Below are 21,857 nucleotides of genomic sequence, written 5' to 3'. Positions count from 1 at the left end.
CAGTCTTTGTGAATTTGCTCTGCAGGAGTGACATGTGACCTTCCGTGTGACCTACTCCTGTCCTGGGGTGTGTTTCCCAAAACCATAGTTGCTAACCTCTTAGCAACTTAGTTGTTTGGCAATGGGAATTTGCATTGCAACCAACATAGTTGCAACTATGGTTTAGGGAAACGTGCCCCTGCATCTCATCAAGGTCATCATCAAAACCTATAAAATTATCAGTTCCCCAAATTACTGTAAAGTACTGGCTATAAAACATGCTTAATTCACATGCCTTGTTGCTTGTAGGATATTCATCATTCTGTGAACCATCAGTTTCAGTTCAGATTTACCCCTCTTCTGCTGCTGCAGAAGGGTGTTGTACTACTGAGCAACCACAAGGTGGCGATCAGACACAAAGGTAGCCGAGTTGCACTGCACTCTTTTCAGAACATGGAGGTAAATATATATAGTCATATTCCTATTTCTGAATGAACCTAATAATAAAACAAAACTGGTTCTGTTGTACAGCTTGTTTTTTTGAATGGGGGCTTTAGGGCAATGAGGTGGAATACGACCTTACAGGAAAACAATAAATAGGATGCAACGGTAACAACAGCAAATCCTAAGACTACTTTCCTTCCACCCAGAATGCAACACAACTATGAAAAATATCAGCGGCTTGTCTGAGACCAATGCTGATCTGTACATTAGGGGGTGTGGATATGTTTCTTTTCCACCATGTGTGTTGTCCAAAATCTTTTTCAGAGGGGCCATCTGGAACAGCAGGCTATGAGCCACGAAGACGAGCTTTACCTGACCCTGACCCTAACCCCCTGACCAGCTAAACTCCAACCCTGATAACTCCAGTGGGCCAAGCCACCCCCCCCACCCCCCCCCCCCCCCCCAAATTATCCCCTGCTCTGCGCCCCAGGAGGGGGGGACCCCAAGCCCCCCTTCCTAAACCCCACACCACCGTCTCGCCGCTTACTTGCGCGTGTCCCCAAAGTCCACGGAGTTGATGGTGCTGCCAGGCTTGCGCCAGCCAATCAGGTACTTGCTGGTGGCCCCCTGGCGCGGGTAGAAGGACTTGGGGCCGGGGGAGATGGAGGCCTGGGAGGAGCAGGGGGAGGTGGCGGCCGAGGACGGCTCCTGCGGCGAGCTGTGGCTGGACCCTAGCAGGCCGGGGCTGCCCGAGTGGCGCGAGCTCACGGCACTGCAGGGCGACACACACACACACACACACACACGCACGCACGAAAAGAAAAGGGGTGTGAGTCTAACACACACACATATACACACAGACGTGAAAGGGGTGTGAGCTTCACACACACACACACACACACACACACACACACACACACACCTGGAGGGATGTCCGTGTTTCTCTCACATAGAAACATAGAAAGAGGAGGTGGTAGGGTGTGTGTGGGTGTAATTGTGTGTGTCTCGGGGAGGGTGGGGGTGGTAGGGTAATGAGAGATTTCTGTGTAAATCTGCGCTCTCTTACACACCACACACACACACACACACAGAGACACACAGACATACACACTTGAAAAGGTGTCCAGATGCATAGTGTACATGACATGCACAGTAAAAAGGAGAAAAGTCTAGAGATGCTTTTTAATGTGTAAATCTGTACTGAGCAAGCCCAATAAGACACACACACACACGAATCCACGCACATACACACACACACAAAGAGAGAAGAGTGGGGTTAAGACAGACTCGTGAGTGTAAGTCCATACTGAACGTGGGAGAGAAGAAACGGTCAAGTGGAAGGTGAATAGTGGGGATGTGTTAAGCTGAACAAAGCTGAATCCAATACACATATATATTAACATACATACTGTACACACACACACACACACACACACACACACACACACACACACATCTAATATGTGCTATATTGGATCATCAGGAAGCAAGAGTGCACGTTTCAGGTCCACACAGTCTCAGCAGAGTGGAAGGTGGACATTGTGGACGGTCTGTTCACCTTTCCTTTTTTGAGTTGAGCGTTTTGCCAGGAATGCCAGTCTGATGACCACAACAGGCCAGAGCATCCGTGGAATGTGTTGGGTTCCCGTGGAGGTTACGCAACAGGCTACAGCTACAGCAACACAAACTTCTGAAACCTTTCAAACTTTCCACCAATGCTGACTAAAGAGGTTGGAGCCATGTTTTAGGGGAGCCCACTAAGCCAGCCAGCCAGCCAGCCAGCCATCTCCCTTTAGACAGACAGGCAGGCAGAGAACATCACGTCTGTCTGGAAAGAACAGATCGCTGAGAGAGAGAGAGAGAAAGAGTCCGTCCACGTGTGTGTGTGTGTGTGTGTGTGTGTGTGTGTGTGTGTGTTTCCACGTCTGTCTGTACCGTAGGTCCCTCAGACTAGTCATCTAGTCATCACGCGGTGGTAGGAGGTGTGATGGCTTCAAGAATGCACAGAGTCGGTCTGCAGCTTTTGGGAGAGAGAGAGAACATGCAGCGACTGCACAACTCTCTCAGAGTCTCTTTCACACAGGAAGCAGAACGGGGGAGAGATGGACAAGCCTGCGTCTCCATAAACACCCACTTCCTGAGGAGAGCATGAATTATGAGCGCACTAATAGGGGGGAGGACAGACTGCTGGGGACACCCAAACGCTTTCCCTCCATGTTTGGAGAGGGAGAGAAAGAGAGCGAGGGAGAGAAAGAGAGCGAGGGACAGAAAGAGAAAGAGAGAGGAAGAGAGAGAGAGAGAGAGAGAGAGAGGAAGAGAGAGGAAGAGAGAGAGGTGGCTTTCTCCAAGAATGACAATAAAAAAGGGGCTCGTCTCCAAAGCACTTCTTTTTCTACACAGTCAGAGAGAGAGAGAGAGGGAGAGAGGAAGGGAGAGAGGAGGGAGGGCGAGAGAGAAGATTGGGAGGGAGAGAGAGAAGGAGGGAAGGAGAGAGAGAAGGAGGGAGGGAGAGATTCGACAGTAAAGGACACAGAGGTGGAAAAAGAGAGTGATCGAGGGAGAGAAAGAAAGAGGTTCTGATGTCTGCTGAATCAATCGTCTCTCTGTGTCTCACACACACACACACACACACACAAGCAGGGGTGATGGGCGGGTGAGACGACGATGGCGGTGTGTGCGTCTGTGTGTGTGTCTATGAGAAACCTCCTTTGCTTTCCCGCAGACGTTTTCCGAAGGATCAGTGTCTGAGGTTGTGGCTTTCCCAGGAAGGCAACCCAGATGCGGGGTGCCAGCAGACAGCACAGCCCCTCGGTCACTGTCTGGTCAGTGTGTGTGTGTGTGTGTGTGTGTGTGTGTGTGTGTGTGTGTGTGTGTGTGTGTGTGTGTGTGTGTGTGTGTGTGTGTGTGTGTGTGTGTGTGTGTGTGTGTGTGTGTGTGTGTGTGTGTGTGTGTGTGTGTGTGTGTGTGTGTGTGTGTGTGTGTGTCTGGTCAGCAGCAGCCCCACGGCACAGAGCTGAACCGCGGGTCTGACTAACAGCCTGTTATTCCTGGACCGTAGCTGAGGAATAGGACGCTCTGTGTGTGTGTGTGTGTGTGTGTGTGTGTGTGTGTGTGTGAGTGAGTGATTGAGGAGCAGTGGTGTGTGGGGGTTTGAGGGTGCATGTGAATGGGAGCGCTCACGAGTGTGTCAGTCAGCAGCAGAGAGAGAAAATGTTATTGTAAGTAAGTGTGAGTGTGTGGAACAGTGAGAGGAGACTACTATGCATTATGGTTGGCAGAGTGTGTGTGTGTGTGTGTGTGTGTGTGTGTGTGTGTGTGTGTGTGTGTGCGCGCGCGCAGAGAGTTGAGAATGTGTAGAGACGGAGTGTGTGTTCTGGGAATGTGTAGAGACTGTGTGTGTGTTCTGGAGGGTGGGTTTATTATAAGCGCATGTGTGTTTTTAAAGATACTGTACCATGAGTGTACTGTATGTTCCAAGGTATGAGGAAGTAGAAAACGTTTGTGACCATCTATCCACATCCACAGTCTCTGCAAACTATCTGTTGATGCATGTGTATGTGTGTCTGTATGTGTACCTGTGCGTGTGCGTAAATGTGGGTGTGTGTTTTTTTTTATGTGTGTGTGTGTGTGTGTGTGTGTGTGTGTATGTATACATGGAGTTCTTTATGCATGTGTACATTGTATGTGTGTGTGTATGTGTGCGCATGTATGTGTGTATGTGTGCGTGCGCATGTACGTGTGTGTGTGTGTGTGTGTACCTTGAGTGGGAGGCGGCGTCGCTGAGGCTGTAGGAGCTGTTGTCGCGCACCAGCAGGTGGGTGGGGGGGCTGCGGGCGGGGCCCTCGGGCGGCCCCCCAGGGGGCACCGGCGACTCCGCCGCGGGGGGCGAACGCTCCAGCATGCGCCGACCGCCACCGTCTGACTGGCCACCGTGCCAGGGCGACGCCGCCCGTTCGCGGTCTCGGTCGCGGTCTCGCGTGCTCGGTCCACTCACGGGCAGCAGCAGCGAGGACGAGCTGGCATGGTGGGACGGGACACTGCCGCCGCCGCCGCCGCCGTAGGACGAGGCGTCGATGCCGCTGTCGGCCGACGCCCCCTGCAGGTAGCTGCCGCCTCCCAGGCCGTTGGGCTCCAGGTCACCGAGGTCCGCGCCCGCCGCTAGCCCCCCGCCGCCCGTGCTGCTGCCCATGTCGTACCACTTGTCGTCGCTCAGGCCCCCACTGGACGTCGTGCTGGACAGGGTGTTGCTGCTGGAGTGGCCGGAGTACAGGCCCTCAGACTGAGGGAGGGAGAGAGAGAGAGAGAGAGAGAGAGAGAGGAGTGAAGAGAGAGGGAGAAAGAGAGAGGGGAGAGAGAGAGAGGAGTGAAGAGAGAGGGAGAAAGAGAGGGGAGAGAGAGAAAGAAAGACAGAGACAGGGAGAGAGAGAGAGAGAGAGCGGGATGGAGAGAAAGACAGAGAGATAGAGAGAGAGAGACAGAGACAGAGAAGGAGAGCGAGAGGGAAGGAGAGAAAGAAAAAGAGAGAGGGAGAGAAGAGGGAGAGAGTTACAAGAAAGAGAGAAGTTATGTCTTTAGCTTATGTACCAATCCTCTGTTTCAGTGACAAACCTGGCTTAGTTAACTAAAACATTGGAGTAGGCGTGCATGTGTACAGTATGTGTGTAACCTCCAAATACAACAGCCCTGTGGCTTTGGTTTGCTAGGAGCTCATCTTAGCTCTAGGAGTTCTCTAACCCAGGATTGCTAGGAGCTCATCTTAGCTCTAGGAGTTCTCTAACCCAGGATTGCTAGGAGCTCATCTTAGCTCTAGGAGTTCTCTAACCCAGGATTGCTAGGAGCTCATCTTCGCTCTAGGAGTTCTCTAACCCAGGATTGCTTGTAAACCACGGGACAGCCCCCGATTGGCCGTCACACTGAATCACTAAGCACATCTTAGTCTACGCGTTGACAAGGCATTCATCAAAACTCCAGGACTGGGTATCACTAGTAGTGATCAGTGATTGATACATGTGATATATGAATACATGTTACAAGACTATTTACACAGTTACGCTGTTTCAAGCAATATATTGGCGCACTGTGCATGTGTTCTGTATATGTATGTGTGTGTGAGTGTGTGAGTGAGAGTATGTGTGTGTGTGAGTGAGTGAGCAAGTGTGTTTGTGTGTGTGTGTGTGTGTGTGTGTGTGTGTGTGTGTGTGTGTGTGTGTGTGTGTAGTCTCACCTGACTGCCCTTCTTCGGAGAGTGATGGATGACCTGCTCCTGCCTCTGGATCCGTGGGCCTCCAGAATAAGATGACCCAGACTTTGTGACAGGACCATCTAAGCACATCAGAGATAATTTGGAAACATTTAGCTTCAGAACATGGAATAGAACAGGGAACATTATAATCAAAGCTTTTTGCTAAATGGTCTGACATGTAGACAGTACAGCAGTAGACAACTGGTGCTGGCCCAAAAAACCACACACAACACGATCATCACCACCACTACCTTCACAACCATCATCATCATCATCATCACCACCACCACCTTCACAACCATCATCATCATCATCATCATACCCACCACCTTCACAACCATCATCATCATCATCACCACCACATTCACAACCATCATCATAACCACCACCTTCACAACCATCATCATCATCACCACCACATTTACAACCATCATCATCATCACCACCACCTTCACAACCATTATCATCATCATCATCATCATCATCATCACCACCACCTTCACAACCATTATCATCATCATCATCATAACCACCACCTTCACAACCCTAATCATCATCATCATAACCACATTCACAACCATCATCATCATCATCACCACCACCACCTTCACAACCATCATCATCATCACCACCACATTCACAACCATTATCATCATCATCATAATAACCACCACCTTCACAACCATCATCATCACCACCACCACCATCATCATCAACACCCTATCAACTGCATAGTCATCATCATCATCGCCATTATCACCACCAACAAATATAACTAAACCCGTCCAGCTTGGGGAACTCATATGAAACTCCAATCTCCATTCTCTTCTTATGAATCTATCTCTCTCTCTCTCTCTCTCTCTCTCTCTCTCAGGCACACACTAAGTGAGGTGAGGCCAGGGGAGCTGAATCACCGCAGACTGAAGAACGCAAACTCATCTGAAGGAGACCGCAGAGAGAGAGAGAGAGAGAGAGAGCTGACCACCGGGCTGGCCACTGGCCAGCATCTGCTCCTCTCAGAGCAGCCAAACAGGAGAGAGAGTAAGTCAGACCATTGTGAGAGTGCCCGGGCGTTACGCAACAGTAGCGTCACCAAAACAAGACAGGCTGTACGGGGCAATTAGGGAAGGCAGCTTCCTCAAGCGGTGCAGGAGCGTTGTGTGCATCTATAATAACTGTGTGCATGTGTGTGTGTGTGTGTGTGTGTGTGTGTGTGTTTACACGTGTGCAAGTGTGCGTGAAAGAGAGAAAAGAGAGAGAGGGATGGTGTGGAGGAAAGGCAAAAACAAAGGACGAGGCAGATGTTAGAACCCTTAATTAGCTGTATTTCAACCTTAATGCATGCAAACGATTCTAGTACTTTAGTTATGCACGTTAGCCAAAAGCATTGTGCTCATCCAGTCAGTCATGTGTATGCGTACATACTTATGTGTGTGTGTGTGTGTGTGTGTGTGTGTGTGTGTGTGTGTGTACACATAAAGTGAGACTGAAGTTCTCAGCCCTCTACTCAACTCTCACACACCAGAGTAAGGGAAGTCAGGACACTCAAGCCAGGATTCTGTTGCCCACACTCAAGGGCCATTTCCCAGCATGCATTGCCACGTCCCTCTCTACCAGGGAGGGTTTCCCCATCCTGTGTACACACACACACACACACACACATACATACACACACACACACACTTCCTCTGGCTCTGCCTTCCCCAGTCACCCGCTGAACAAATGTGGCCGTTACCACTTTAATTAAACTCAAAGTGACCGCAAACCACAGGTATTCCACCACATTCTTCCTTTGCTGGCTATTTTAAAACAACGCCACTCGGTGGGCCAGCGGGGCTCGTGGTGGACTACTAGGGAGAGAGGTCAACACTCGACCGCTGGAGTTCCCTGTGGCCTGAGGTCAGCGCAGGGCCCCCAGAGCCACTTGAAAAGGGGGGTGTGGGAGGTGGGGCGCGGTTGGAGTGTGGGCTGGCTGAAGGGTAGGCCCAGACACGACATACGCTGGGTCACTCTGTCAAGCCAGCACATGCAAACACCCCCGCCCAGCCACTCTGACCTGAAGTGGCCTGGCCTGGCCTCGCATGTCCTGAACTGGCTTTGCCCAGGGGAGAGGGAGGACACGAGGACAAGGCTGGTTAAGTGTGGATTTGGGAAGTTGCTAAAAACAGGAACTCTAAAAATGAAATGACAGGGTACATGGAACAGTCAAAACAAATGACCACAAGAAAGGTTACATGCAGTTGAATGAAAGGCGAAAACAACAACCACAAAAGCCAGTGTTGCTTGGCAGAGATGGCAGCTGCAAGGTGTCGCAAGAGGGACTGTGGAGGATCAGAGGTGCCGAGGGAGGGATGGAACAAAACAAGAGAGAGAGCAATAAAAAGAAAGAAGAGAAAAGAGGATAGATCAGTGAGTTGGGTGGAGGAGAGGAGAGACAGAGGCAAGGCAATAAAAAGAAAGAAGAGAAAAGAGGATAGATCAGTGAGTTGGGTGGAGGAGAGGAGAGACAGAGGCAAGGCAATAAAAAGAAAGAAGAGAAACGAGGATAGATCAGTGAGTTGGGTGGAGGAGAGGAGAGACAGAGGCAAGGCAATAAAAAGAAAGAAGAGAAACGAGGATAGATCAGTGAGTTGGGTGGAGGAGAGGAGAGACAGAGGCAAGGCAATAAAAAGAAAGAAGAGAAACGAGGATAGATCAGTGAGTTGGGTGGAGGAGAGGAGAGACAGAGGCAAGGCAATAAAAAGAAAGAAGAGAAAAGAGGATAGATCAGTGAGTTGGGTGGAGGAGAGGAGAGACAGAGGCAAGGCAATAAAAAGAAAGAAGAGAAACGAGGATAGATCAGTGAGTTGGGTGGAGGAGAGGAGAGACAGAGGCAAGGCAATAAAAAGAAAGAAGAGAAACGAGGATAGATCAGTGAGTTGGGTGGAGGAGAGGAGAGACAGAGGCAAGGCAATAAAAAGAAAGAAGAGAAACGAGGATAGATCAGTGAGTTGGGTGGAGGACGAAAGAGGAGAAGAGGGGGGACGTGAGCGGCGAGATGGTTTGACGAGGCTGAGCGTGAGTCACCGCGGCGACCGCTGACCCTGACGAGAACAGGAAAGAACACCGGCGACCGCAAGAGAGGGCAGTCGGAACAAAAGGGCCGCTGCACGCCAAACAATACCCATGCCAGGAGGCAAGAGAGTGCCCGCTCTGCCCTTTAGAAATCTACAGCAGAGAGCCGAGCAAGTTTTCTTTTTTTTGCTTTTTTGTGTGTCTGTCTGTCTGTGTGTGTGTGTGTGTGTGTGTGTTCTGCTTATTTATGTCTGTGTTTTTCTCTTTTCTTCAGCGAGATTGCTTTCTAATACACATAGACTGACCAGCAGGTTGTGATGGTGGGGTGTGTGTGTGTGTGTGTGTGTGTGTGTGTGTGTGTGTGTGTGTGTGTGTGTGTGTGTGTGGGGGGTGATTGTCACCTGAAGGGGCTTTTGGGAACACCTCATCACAGACAGAAAGATGGAGAGAGGGAGGGAGAGAGAGAGAGAGAGAGAGAGAGAGAGAGAGAGAGAGAGAGAGAGCAAAGGAGGGGTATAATGGTGGTCCACTTTCCTCCTCAAAGTACAGAGGGCACTTGAGGGGGGAGGGGGGGCATCAGCATAGAGGGGGCCAAGGGCACTCTGTGTACTCCACGCCTTGTACGAGCGTGCGTTTGTTTGTTTGAGGGGATTTGTATGATTGTGTGTGTGTGTGTGTGTGTGTGTGTGTGTGCGTGTGCGTGTGGGAGTCTCTCAAGTTTGGCCTCAGACAAACAAATGATAATGGACACACACATTCTTAACTCTCCCTCTGAGAACCCCATGTCAGAAACAAATCAGTTTGACATAAAACACAGCACACCTCAAATCAGGAGACAAGACCCTTTCAAAAAAACGCCATTTTGCACCACTCCTGTCCTGCACTACTATAGAGCTATTCTTTAGACACACCCACAGACACACAGCTGTGTTTACGGTAGGAGACGGTCTTGTGAACCCCAGACTAGGAGAACCCCGCCCACTGAGGTCTTCACTAGTTCAACGCCACACAGAGCAGCTAGAGAAGCAGTCCAACAGGTCTCTCATGTGACTGGCACGCTGGGAATTAAGAGGGTACGTCGGGAGAAAGTGCTGAAATGTCTCATGAATACCAGTCAAATCTGCCACCACTAAAACATGGCCTTCTTTTTAAATCCTGCCGCCTACAACAAGAAGAACCATCACCACGGCACTTCTCAGTGCCAGTCAACCTTACTACTCGCTGTGACATTTCGCAGCTAATCCTCTTAGCTCCCCCTGCATTCACTCCAGCGGCATCCACACTTGTCATCAGAGAAGTTCACATTTCGGAGAAGCCTCGCGGAAAATATAGAACCACTTTAGGTCTGAGATTCAGTCATTATTTTTTTAGGGGAAGGAGTGTCTCCATTGTTGTTGTGTGTCCTGTGTTGTGATGTCAATTGTATTGGCATCTGGCGGTGCTTTTTCTGTGTATGTGTTTTAGACATCCTGCTGCACACTAAATTTCCTTTTTCTAAGGTGAAATTTAGTGTGCAGAAGGATGTCTAAAACACATACACAGAAAAAAAAATCCTTTTAAATTTCCTTTTCTAAGGTTAAAGTTTCACTTTAAATAAAGTGAAACTTGAGAGCCACAGAAAGCTGCGCGCGTTACCCACGATGCACCTCACCTGCCGAGCCGCGATCTCCACTGGGCGTGCTCTTGCCGCTCGTGCATCCGTCAGGCGTGAGCTGACGCTCCCCAGGAAGGGGAGAGTGCCTGGGGGGCCCGAATCTGCAACAACAACAACACGCCACAATTAACGCACAACAGTAAAAATAACACGGCACTAAACAGCACAACAGCCACGCACTTCACATTTGGAATGAAGCACACGGCATCCCATTAAGATGCTCATACATCAAAACACTGCTGGATAAAATCACGGCCAAAAACCTGCACACTGAAGGATACGGCTGCACATAACAAACTCACAACTGCTAGCCCAGGTGCGTCTGCTTTGTGCCTGTGTACTGTGTTTGTCCATGTCCATGAACGTGCAGGACCATAAAAGGCTAATTTAATTTGACATTTTTAATATCTGTGAAGTTTCATTACGAAGCAAAAAAACTCATTAAGTCTCACATCTGGAAGTGTTATTGAGGTTTAATAGGCAGCATGTGAAGGGGAAGGGCTGAGACATGAAAGACTAATAAAAAGAGCCTAGTTCCTGCTTATGTGCGGATGCCTTTACATGCGACCGCGTTGAAGTCTGCATATAAAGTTAACACTGCACATATGCAGGACAGTTACGCAGATCCGTGTGTGTGTGTGTGTCTGTGTGGAGCTTTTATACCTACGTTAATGTATGATGTATGTATGTGGAGTTTATATATACACAAGTGTGTGTGAGTGTTAGTGTGTGTGTGTACGTACGTACGTACAGTACTTCTGTATGTGAGATATGCGGAGCTTGTGTGTGTGTGTGTGTGTGTGTGTGTGTGTGTGTGTGTGTGTGTGTGTGTGTGTGTGTGTGTGTGTGTGTGTGTATATGTGTGTGTGTGTGTGTGTGTGTGTGTACCCCACTCACCCCTCTGGCATGGACTTCTGCCTCCAGTGGGCGCTAGCCGTGTCGCTGGAGCAGGAGAGGTTGCTGGGAGAGCTGCGGTTGTGGCGGCCCAGACCCAGAGACGAGCCCAACCCATAACCCTCAGAGCCAGGAGACATCCTGAGAGAGGGGGAGAGAGGGAGAGGGAATAAAAAAGAGAGAAAAAGAAAGAAACAATGAGTAAGTGAGTAAGAGCGATTTGCAGAAATTTGTTCAAAACTAAATATCCAAATGACTAGAAAAAGAAAGAAGATAAATTATGGGGAACCTGAGCGCAACATACTCTAAAGAAAACAGTCAGCCTGAACTACCAACTCCCATGATGCCCCACAATCAGCCTAAACTCCAACTCCCATGATGCCCCACATTCAGCCTAAACTCCAACTCCCATGATGCCCCACAATCAGCTTGAACTCCATCTCCCATGAGGCCCCCCAGTCAGCCTGAACTCCAACTCCCATGAGGCCCCACAGTAGCCCCTGCACTCTGCCTACAGCACCCCACTCTCCCCCCTCTATCCGTACCTCTTGGAGTCGAGGGGTCGTCCGTCGCTGGACACGCTGCGGGGGATGGCAGCGGTGCGCCCCTCGCGCTCGGCGGAGAGCGTCTTGCCCATGCTGGCGCCCAGGCTGACGGCGCGGTTGGGCGTCCCGCTGGCGCTGCCCGCGTGGCCCGGCTGGGGGGAGGCGGCCAGCGACTGCTGAGGGCTGGAGCTGTTGCGCTGCCACTTGTTGTTGTTGCTGCGGAAGGGGAACTTGTACTCGAAGGAGCCCGCCTCGTTGCTGCCCTTGTACTCCACCACAGGCACGCGGCAAAGCTCAGAGCAGCCCCTATGGACAGAGGGATGGGGGGATGGATGGATGGATGGATGGAGGGTAATAAAGAGGGAAGAAGACAGGGAATAAGGGATTACAAGAGAAGCAGGGATAACATAAGAACAGCACACTGATCGGAATGGCCATTCAGAAATGAAGCAGCTGTTTCCAACTTAAAAAATGTTAAACTGTTTTTCAGAAACATGACACCATATAGCATTATGAGGACAAATCCTTAAGAATCCTGTATTAACCAGTCAGAATCCTGCCTGCCTGGCTTTAGGTTTACAACCCAGTGTGGGTGCAGCCCACCTGATAACATTAATCACCCATCTGAAATGTGAAAGCTGGTAATTACATGGATGGTTAAGACTGCTCCCTCAATAGGTTGGAATAAAAACCCAAACGCACGAGGGGCCTTGAAAAACAGGTTTTTCTACTCCCAGTATCCTTAAAAAAGTGTAGTTTTAGGTTTAATAGACCTTTATGGCTAAATTACACAATATCATCAATAATATAAGGCAATAATATTAGTCACCATAATTAGTAAGTTAAGTATCATTGGCTACATTGATAACACAAGTGATCATGGGTGTGTCGGTGGTGTTATCAGTGGGCGAGTCCAGCCTGTCTGGACTGGCCTGGGTGGGTGGGGCTGAGTGGGGCTGAGTGGGTGGGGCTGGGTTGGTGGGGCTGAGTGAGTGGGGCTGGGTGGGTGGGGCTGGGTGGGGCTGAGTGGGTGGGCTGGACTGGGTGGGTGGGGCTGGTACCTGCGTGGCGTGGCATCCTCGTGCGGCGGGATGATGAGCACCTTGACGGTGACGGAGGTGCGCAGCAGGTCGATCATCTGCTCGTGCGAGAGTGCGGCCACGGACACCTTGCAGATCTCCACCAGGCGGCTGCCCTGCCGCAGGCCGGCCTGCCAGGCGTAGCCGTAGGGCTCCACCTCGGCCACGATGCCCTCGTAGTTGACGTGGAAGCCCAGCTGGCCCAGGCCGTTACGCCGCAGCGTCAGCTCTGTCGTCTCGCAGCCCTTCGTCAGAAACTGTCAGGAGGGGGAGGAGAGAGAGAGAGTGAGAGAGAGAGAGAGAGAGAGAGAGAGGGAGAGATAGATAGAGAGAGATAGATAGATAGATAGATAGATAGATAGAGAGAGAGAGAGAGAGAGAGAGAGAGAAAAAGTTTGTAACAAATCCACAATTAGGCAATATTAGCAGCTGTGACTATTTCATGGCAAAAGAGTACTTTGAAAATAATTACACATTAGATAATAGATATATAATAGAGGACAATAGATACATAATGGAAGATTTCAATCCAAATGTATTATAAATTCCAAAACCTTTTTGTGTTGGTACCTTATTACTGTCAGGGAGTTAGGGAGGAGGAAGAGGGGGATGATGATGAAGAAGTGTAGGGGAAGGGAGGAGAGGGAGGGGGCGAGAAGTTTGTCACCGCAGTTTGGGAGACGGGCGGGAGGAGAGAGAACAAGTGACAAGGAAGGGGAGAGAGGGAGAGTGAGAGAGAGAGGGAGAGTGAGAGGGAGGGAGGGAGAACAAAAAACACTTTGCATCCAAAATTTGGTAGGAGGGGAGGAGAGGACATTTGCTTTGCATCCACAAATTTGATTTGAAAAATATGGTTAGTGTACAAGCTGTGCCAATAAAGCAAATCCAGAATTAAATTAAGCTATTAGATCCAGAGAAAGAGTGGGAGGAAAGGAGGAGGAAGAGAGTGAGATGAGAGAGAGAAAGAGTGAGTGAGAGAGAGAGCAGAGAAAGCAATGCAGAGAGTAAGAAAGAAAAGGGGAAGGAAATCGAAGTGACAGTACAGCAAAAGAAAAACATAAATCTAGAGAAAGACGCATTCGCAACTGCCCCCCCCCCCCCAACCCACACACCCTGTATTGATGAGACATCCTCCCAAAGCTCATTTAAGAACAACCAAACAAGCCCTCTGGGGGAATTGGTGCAGCTGACGTTATTTACGCTCATGCTTGCGAGCTTGTGAGAGAAAGCTTTGCTCGCTAATTGACCAAGATGAGGTGAGGAAGGATTTCGTGTCGAGGCAGGCCCAGATGAAAAGCCTCCGCTCCGATGCCGACGGAGGATGCTGGACGACGTGGGCATTTATTTCTTTGAATTGCCACTGATGTCGGCACCTCGGCAGCGGAGGCCAAGTTAAATATAGAAACTCATAGCCTGTGCGGCTCACCTGAGGAGAGACGTGTCCGCTGTGAGTGTGGGCAGCACTGAATGGCGAGGAAGCAGGCGGAATATTCCAGAACAATCCGAGAGGAAATAAGGCTGTGCGCCCCTGATCTGTGAATCATAAGAGCTCTGATGCTTTTTTTTTTTTACCCTATATGGTGAAATAACGACATGAAATGGGGAGTCTGTTGCCTGGACTTCAACATATGTGTATTTGATTTTGAAACAGAGAGAGTGTGTGCGTGTGTGTGTCCTTGTGGGAGGCCGGTTGTGGATGGTAAATGATTGGTGTATGGTTACGTGACCACTGTGGTTGACTTGTTTGTACGTTTTTTTTCCTGCTCCGTGGTAACATTCGAACGGTCCGTTCGGTGAAGCTAGTTCCCATGGCAACAGTGTTTGCATTCAGAGTGAATTTTTCTCTCTCTCTCTCTCTCTCTCTCTCTCTCTCTCTCTCACATTGGCATGGGCAGGGGGCCAAGACAAAAGTAGATCTCAGCCTGCGCATGGTTACGAGGACCAAAGCACTTACGTGCTCCCCACTGACGCATCACACATCCCCAGCTATTAAAAGCTCATCCCCGCCACAGATCGCTTCTCGGGATGATGAAAAGAAAAGCATAATAACCATTAGCTTTTATGGAGAATGATGGCAAGACTCCCACCACTTGTCAAGTACAATCTATAATTGAACATCAGGCCATTGGCCACCAGTCGAAAAGCTGATTGAACCACTAACATCACACATGGCAGATTACACAGAAGTGCTGTAAAACCACATCAGATGGATGATTATTTCCCAGGAGAACTGTTATGATAATTCTTGAGATACCTCACCTATCCCCTCAAAGGACCAGTGCCACTGACTGAGTGTGTTGATTTTTTAATGTGCCTTTCGTTAACTTTTTAATTATTCACTCCACTTCGACAGCAAGGGCTTGGATTTTTTTAATGACTATTTTTCAATCTTGATTATTCCCACTTGTGTGGTGCTGCAGTGGTTGTAGGGAGGCTTGACTCCTCTCTGTCTCGTCCCTGACTCCCCTTGTCCAGTCCACCTGCCCTCTGCTCCCGCCCCCTGTACCTGCCCCCTGTGCCTGCCCCTGCCCCCTGCCCCCTGTGCCTGCCCCCTGCCCCTGCCCCCTGTGCCTGCCCTCTGCCCCCTGCCCCATCTCACCTCAAGCCTCTTGACCACCTCGCGGAAGTCCTCGGTGTTGTTTCCGACGGAGCGAAGCGCCACGCTCTCCCCTCGCCCGTGGTAGATCTTCATGGAGGCCGGGCTGCCCAGCGTCCATCCGATGACGTCGCGCACGGCGCAGTTGAACACCACCGCCTTGGCCTCGGGGTCGGCCACCACCAGGAACTCGACCGAGATGGCCAGCAGCGCCTCCAGCTCGCCGCCGCCGCCCTGCTGGTCCTCGGCGTGCACGGGCCAGGCCACGGCGCCGCCGCTGCGCAGCTCGGCGCCCGCGTACGGCCGGCTGCGCTCGCGCCGCTTGTGCGCCAGCGAGATGAAGGGGAACTTGCCCGACGGGTCGATGGGGGTGCTGGTGACGTGGCGCTCGGCCAGCTCGCGCAGGTACTCCTGCCGCGTGCGCGTGGCCATGGCGCGGAACTTGTCCGATTTGTGCGCCGCGTTCTCCGCGTTGATCACCTTGGCCAGCAGGAAGTCCCGGAACACGCCCGATTTGGGGAAGGTGACGTCCTCAGGGATGGGCGGCCCGAAGGCGGGCACGTCGCGGGAGCGGGCCACCGCCACACTGAAGAGATAGAAAAAGGTAGAAAGAAATAGGTGGATCGATAGATAGATAGAGATAGAGAGAAAGAAAAGAGAGAGAGAAAGAGAAAGATACCTTTTTAATGTCAAGAGAAATGTAGGCATCCAATAGCTTATGAAACATACATAACAACATAAGAGGACCTGGGGGGGGGGGGGGGGGGAGAGCATTTTGTATGTAAAGTACTGTATGCACAAACGATGCAAACTTTAAACAACGAACACCAGGACCTCAGAAGCACAGCAGATGATTGTTTTGAAGAAGAGAAAAAATACTCAGAAGATTGCCGCAAGGGATTCATGAATATGAATGACGCTCAAACGCCTTTCCAGGCAGAGAGAGAGAGAGAAAGAAAGAAAGAAAGAAAGAAAGAAAAAAAAAAGAGAGAGAGAAAGGGGGCAAGAGTGAGGCGACCATTGTGCACACTGAATGAACTGAACCATTTCTCTGTACATATCTTCTGTATGTTTGAGCTGCTCGAATGCCAACACGTGGGGCGCCAGGTTAGAATGCAGAGCTGCTGTTGCAGAGGAGGAAGTGTAAATCACAGAAGGAATGTGAGGAGGGCTTATTGATGTCTGTCTGTAAATATCAAGACCAGGATGATGCATAGTTGGTTGGCTAAAAGGAGATCACGTAACAGCAGTTCTTGTGTGTGTGTGTGTGTGTGTGCATGCGTGTGTGTGTGTGTGTGAGAGAGAGAGAGTGCTGCCATAGGAACCAGAGTGGGAGTAAGGTTGGAACATTTTCAAGCTATGCAGAACACTAGGATTCTGCTTTCTGCATTTTGCCTCAGCTCAGTTCTCTCCCTCTTTCTCTATGTGCCCTGGTTAAAGAGTTTTGGTTGATTTCCGGTTTTATGAGTTAATGCAAGATCTGGAACCTTTGAGGATGTGTGGTGTACCAAACAAGCACTTTTTAGCCATCTTTTATAATTTGCTGTGTGAAACTGTTTTTATTTTTACATTTTTTTTACTTTTTTAATGGCAAATATTGATTGATTGACCTGCTTTGGCTGTGTAAAACTGGAATAAAGTATGATTTTGAAAATCTTTCTCTATCTCTCCCTCTTTCTCTCTGCAACTTTCTTTCTCTCTCCATCCCCCTTCTTATGTCACTTGCTCCATCTCCCTTTTAATCTCTCTCTCTCCCTCATGTTCTATTTCCTGTCCTCCGCGGGTGCCTGTGGAATGGACATGTGAGGCTTCCTGGACGCTGTGGAATGTGTGGAACGCCGGTGCTTTGGCGAGGTGCAGGGAGGGACAGGCCCAGATCTCTCAGCGACCACCCCCACTGCCCAACACACACACACACACCCACCCCAAACAAACGCGCATAGAGAGTGAGAGAAGGAGAAGAAAAGAAGAGTGGTAGAAAGGTAGAGGGAGGGGAAGGAAGAGCAGAGACAGGCCCAAGTGTGCTTTTCCTTTTGACTTCCCTTTTCCTTTTGACTTCCCCTCAGTGTCTTGAGTAAAGTTGATGAAGCGCTTTCTCCTACTCTTAAAAGCAACACAAGTGTGTGTATATATATGTGTGTGTATGTATGTACATGTATGTATGTGTGTGTATGTCGCCCAAAGCCCACTGTTGAACACACACACACACACACACACACACACACACACACACACACACACACACACACACACACACACACACACACACACACACACACACACACACACACACACACACACACACACACACACACACACACACACACACACACACACACACACACACACACACACACACACACACACACACACACACACACACACACACACACACACACACACACACACACACACACACACACACACAGTTTTGAAGAGGATGCTAAAGAAGAGGATGAGGAGGAGTAGGTAGCTGGCATGTGCAGCCCAGGGGTTGGCTGCTGGCAGTGAAGCATGAGAAACGGCTGCTGAAGTGTTGTGTTCTTGCCAGTGTTGGATGCAGCATGTCATTTGCAGTTTTTTTACGATTTACGACGTCAGGGAAGAATGTTTATCATTTGTCAAAACAAGACATGACAACCTCACTGGAAATGAAACTGAGAGGGAGAAACAACACGTAGCAGTTCCCTCTTGCTTTCTCTATCTTTATCTCTCTCTCTATCTCTCTCTCTCTCTGGTGACCCATTCTCCGGCCCACCACTAACCACCTCGGTCTGTCGAGAGAGAAGAGTTCAACCACCATCTACAGCTCTTCAGGAACTACTGTACGCCCCTCAAAGCCAGGTTAAAAAAATAAATCGCAAAAAATGTGACGCATTGGACGAGCGTCTAACGGCGACCCGGCTATTCTGTACAGCTCCACGGCTCTGCGGCTCCAAGAGGCCAGTGAGTCATAGAGGTGGTGGGGGGTGGGGGGGACTTTACATTGTCTCCTTCCTAACCCCCCCCCCCCCGGTGTTTAAGTGGAGAGGCGAGCGGGAGAATGTGTGCCCTGCGCGGGATATAAATGTACACTGCGTGGGAGGCTTCCTCTACCCACAGCCCTGACGCAGCCCACATGAGAAAGATAGAGAGAGAGAGAGAGAGAGAGAGAGAGAGAGAGAGATAGCAAGAGAGGTATAGAAAGAGAAAGATGGAGAGATAGTGAGAGAGGTCTAGAAAGAGAAAGATGGAGAGAGAGAGATAGCGAGGGAGGTCTAGAAAGAGAAAGATGGAGAGATAGTGAGAGAGGTCTAGAAAGAGAAAGATGGAGAGAGAGAGATAGCGAGGGAGGTCTAGAAAGGCAGAGATAAAGAGAGGAAGCAAAGAAAGAGAAAGCACAGAAAGAGAGTGATGGAGAGAGGTATGGAAAGACAGATAAAGAGAGAACGCACAGAGAGAGAGAAAGAGAGTGATGGAGAGAAAAGACAAGAAGGGTCCTCTGTTTTTGTTTTTCCTGTCAATGACATCATGTGCAACTTCTGGGTTGTGCTTAGCAAAAAAAGGAAAAATATTCTTGTTTAAAAAAAAAACCCTTTGCTTTGTGCAATGTTTAGCACCTGACAGAACGTATAAAACGCATCCTGTGTGAAGCCTGGGAATTAGCAGGTGATTATCACAAATTAAACACAGACAGGGGAAGAGGTTTTCACCCCCCCCCCCCCCCCCCCCCCCCAATGACTCCACAGCTCCTAAACCCTGCGAGTGTAACACCAAAAGAGCACACGCCGCTATAAAACACCATGTCAGCGTGCAGAAGCTCAGCAGCTCAGAGTACTGAGCACAATAAACAACTTCTGCACTAAAAGCAGACTGACAAAAACCTTTTCTCAATTTAGCTCAATTTAACTAAATTAGGGATGCCGATATCCAGGCATAAAACTTTACAGTCTCATTTATTATACCCTAGATGTATGATTTGAGAAATTAAAAATAAGAAAATCACTACAGCATGGTGTAGATGTCAAATATGCAATTTGACATATGACATTATATGACATTTTCAAATAAAATTGCAGAGCTCATCCTCTTTGAACAGATGTGTATGATGCTTCCTCTAAAACCCGGTAGGTGTGCCAATAATAATCTTGCCAATTTATTTGCCGAATATCCGCAGAAATGATCATATCTGGTGATGCGATAATGCAATTTTTAGACTGTTATCTGCCGATACAATATTGTACTGATCATATTGTGCATCCTTAGTTTTAATGAATGCATGAATTACTATTGCATCAGAGATTACTAATTACTAATCTCTGATGGACCAGTGCCTTAACCACTGAGGTCAGTGGCTTTGTCACTGACTGGTTTTCGCTGCAGCAAGACTGCCACCGCAGCCCTGGCCAGCACTTCAGCACTACAGCAACTGCTTTCCTCAACTGCTGGAGCAGACTGCTCGCCTAATGCCGGAACTGTGATGCTGAAGTGGTAGCGGTACTCACACGAAAAAAGTTCCAACTGCCACTCCATCTAACTTTGCTATCCACCCCTTGGGATGTAGACACGGCACTCTTTGAAATAAAGTTGGATTGTAATGTCCCTAAAAGAGAACACAGCCATGGCTTTACTGTCTCTGGGCTGAGACAGAGTGATACCCTGGAGGTTTAAGGTACCTCAGTCATCTATACCAGACATTTACAGTCATGGAGCACCAGTACTGGTTAGGGGAATATCTCACCCAGGCACAGGAGGGGGTGTGTGTGTGTGTGTTCTATATTAGGATGTTCTCCGGGTGGTTCAGTGTGTGTCGAGCCATTCTTGACGGCACCAAATTCCGGCACCCCCGCCCCTCTCCTTTCTCGAGGGGCCGCCCCACTGGGGGACAATTAAAAGAGGCGCACAATGAAGACCCATCAGCAATTACAGACTCCATTATGCCAAGCCAGGCACGGCAACAACATGACGTGACGAGAGTGCGTGAGAGAGAGAGAGAGAGAGAGAGAGGAAAAAAAGGAGAGAGGAAGAGAAGGAGGAAGTCATGGCTGTTACTTCTGTCACCACATACTGTACACCCCCCGCCCCACACCCACCTTCACCCCCATCCCCGGCTCCAACACCGACCCATTCAGTTTGGGACGTTTTTAGACCGAATGTGGTTTTGAGTCACGAGCGCTGTTCTAGCCAGCGAAACGAAGTGAGAAGTAGAACACGTCTCTGAGCATCATCACAGCGTGAGGACTGGGTCACCACGGAGACACACGTGTCACCGCAGACTCTGGAGATTGAGCGAGTGAGCGAGAAAGCGAGAGAGAGAGAGAGAGAGAGAGAGAGACCGACAGACAAACACAATTAAATAAACCGAGAGAAGATGGCCATGAGGATTGTTCCTGATGTTGGCGCTGTTAACAGCATCTGACAGCGTTGATCCCTTCAGGCCACTAAACACAGATGGTGTTAAGCCACTAAAATACCAAAACATGGAGATAATTAACCCCCACACTGTTCAGAGTGGCCTCAAAAACCCCAAAGCAAGGCAGGAGAGAGGCAGCGTGTCTGTGTGTGTGTCTGTGTGTGTGCCTGTGCGTGTGTGTGTGTATGTGTGTGTGTGTGTGTGTGTGTGTGTGTGTGTGTGTGTGTGTGTGTGTGTGTGTTTAGACACAAATACTTCGTTCCATGCATCAACAGCAGCAGTTTTCCATTTGGAGGGTCAAAGTGGCCAAAGCAGAACAAGTCTCGTGCACCCAGCAACAGGCCTTGTGTTGAGTGGCAGTCTCACCTGTAACAGGTGCTGCCGTCAGAGCAGGGGTTGTGTGCACGCACCACCACAAACACGTGCTGGAAGTGCGAGCGAATGTTCTTGGGGCTGAAGGCCTTGGCGCCGGGCTCCTGGAACACGATGGTCACAATGTCGTTGCCGATGTGGCGCTTCCTCAGCAACTGCACAGCACAAAAGAGGAGTTCCACAGGAGATCTCAGTCACCTTCAAAACACTACTGACAACAAAGAGAGCAAAGCACCTCTGCTCTACAATGGACCTACTGGAAAAATGTTCACCTGGCTTTAAACCAAGTGTTTTTAGTACAGTGTAGTTACACAAGAAATGAATAATACCAGGTAATGCCCACACAGTGAAATATGTTTTACACATCATGCATCTTTAAGTATAAACCAGGACCAGAGCAAGTGTCTTAGCCTTTAAACACTTAAAAAAAATCAGTTTCATCTTAGGTGCTGTTGCAGGATGGTGAGGTCCTGTATCTAAGGGAGTCTGTATTTCAGGATGGTGAGGTCCTGTATCTATGGGAGTCTGTATTTCAGGATGGTGTGGTCCTGTATCTATGGGAGTCTGTATTTCAGGATGGCGTGGTCCTGTATCTATGGGAGTCTG

General features: G+C 49.5%; 1 protein-coding gene across 2 annotated transcripts in view; it reads right to left on the bottom strand.

The window, feature by feature from the left end:
- Positions 1–21,857, bottom strand: part of sipa1l1 (signal-induced proliferation-associated 1 like 1) — a 43,489-nt gene that overhangs the window by 11,651 nt on the left and 9,981 nt on the right. Inside the window, exons 6-14 of one of the 2 annotated variants that reach the window (XM_076272519.1) lie at positions 21,246–21,406; positions 15,491–16,073; positions 12,874–13,148; positions 11,813–12,118; positions 11,271–11,408; positions 10,371–10,474; positions 5,648–5,745; positions 4,182–4,702; positions 971–1,195 (exon numbers count right to left, since the gene is read on the bottom strand). In XM_076272519.1, coding sequence (XP_076128634.1) covers positions 971–1,195; positions 4,182–4,702; positions 5,648–5,745; positions 10,371–10,474; positions 11,271–11,408; positions 11,813–12,118; positions 12,874–13,148; positions 15,491–16,073; positions 21,246–21,406 — 2,411 coding nt within the window. The remainder of the gene's footprint in view (positions 1–970; positions 1,196–4,181; positions 4,703–5,647; positions 5,746–10,370; positions 10,475–11,270; positions 11,409–11,812; positions 12,119–12,873; positions 13,149–15,490; positions 16,074–21,245; positions 21,407–21,857) is intronic. The other variant, XM_076272520.1, reaches the window with a different exon arrangement.

This window comes from Alosa pseudoharengus, unplaced genomic scaffold (assembly GCF_046254945.1).
Source record: "Alosa pseudoharengus isolate Yale_2024_CS ecotype anadromous, Long Island Sound unplaced genomic scaffold, YU_APseudo_1.1 YU_APseudo_1.1_scf_7, whole genome shotgun sequence".
In the NCBI taxonomy this organism is placed as follows: Eukaryota; Metazoa; Chordata; class Actinopteri; order Clupeiformes; family Clupeidae; genus Alosa; species Alosa pseudoharengus.
This window is presented reverse-complemented; position numbering and strand designations above follow the sequence as displayed.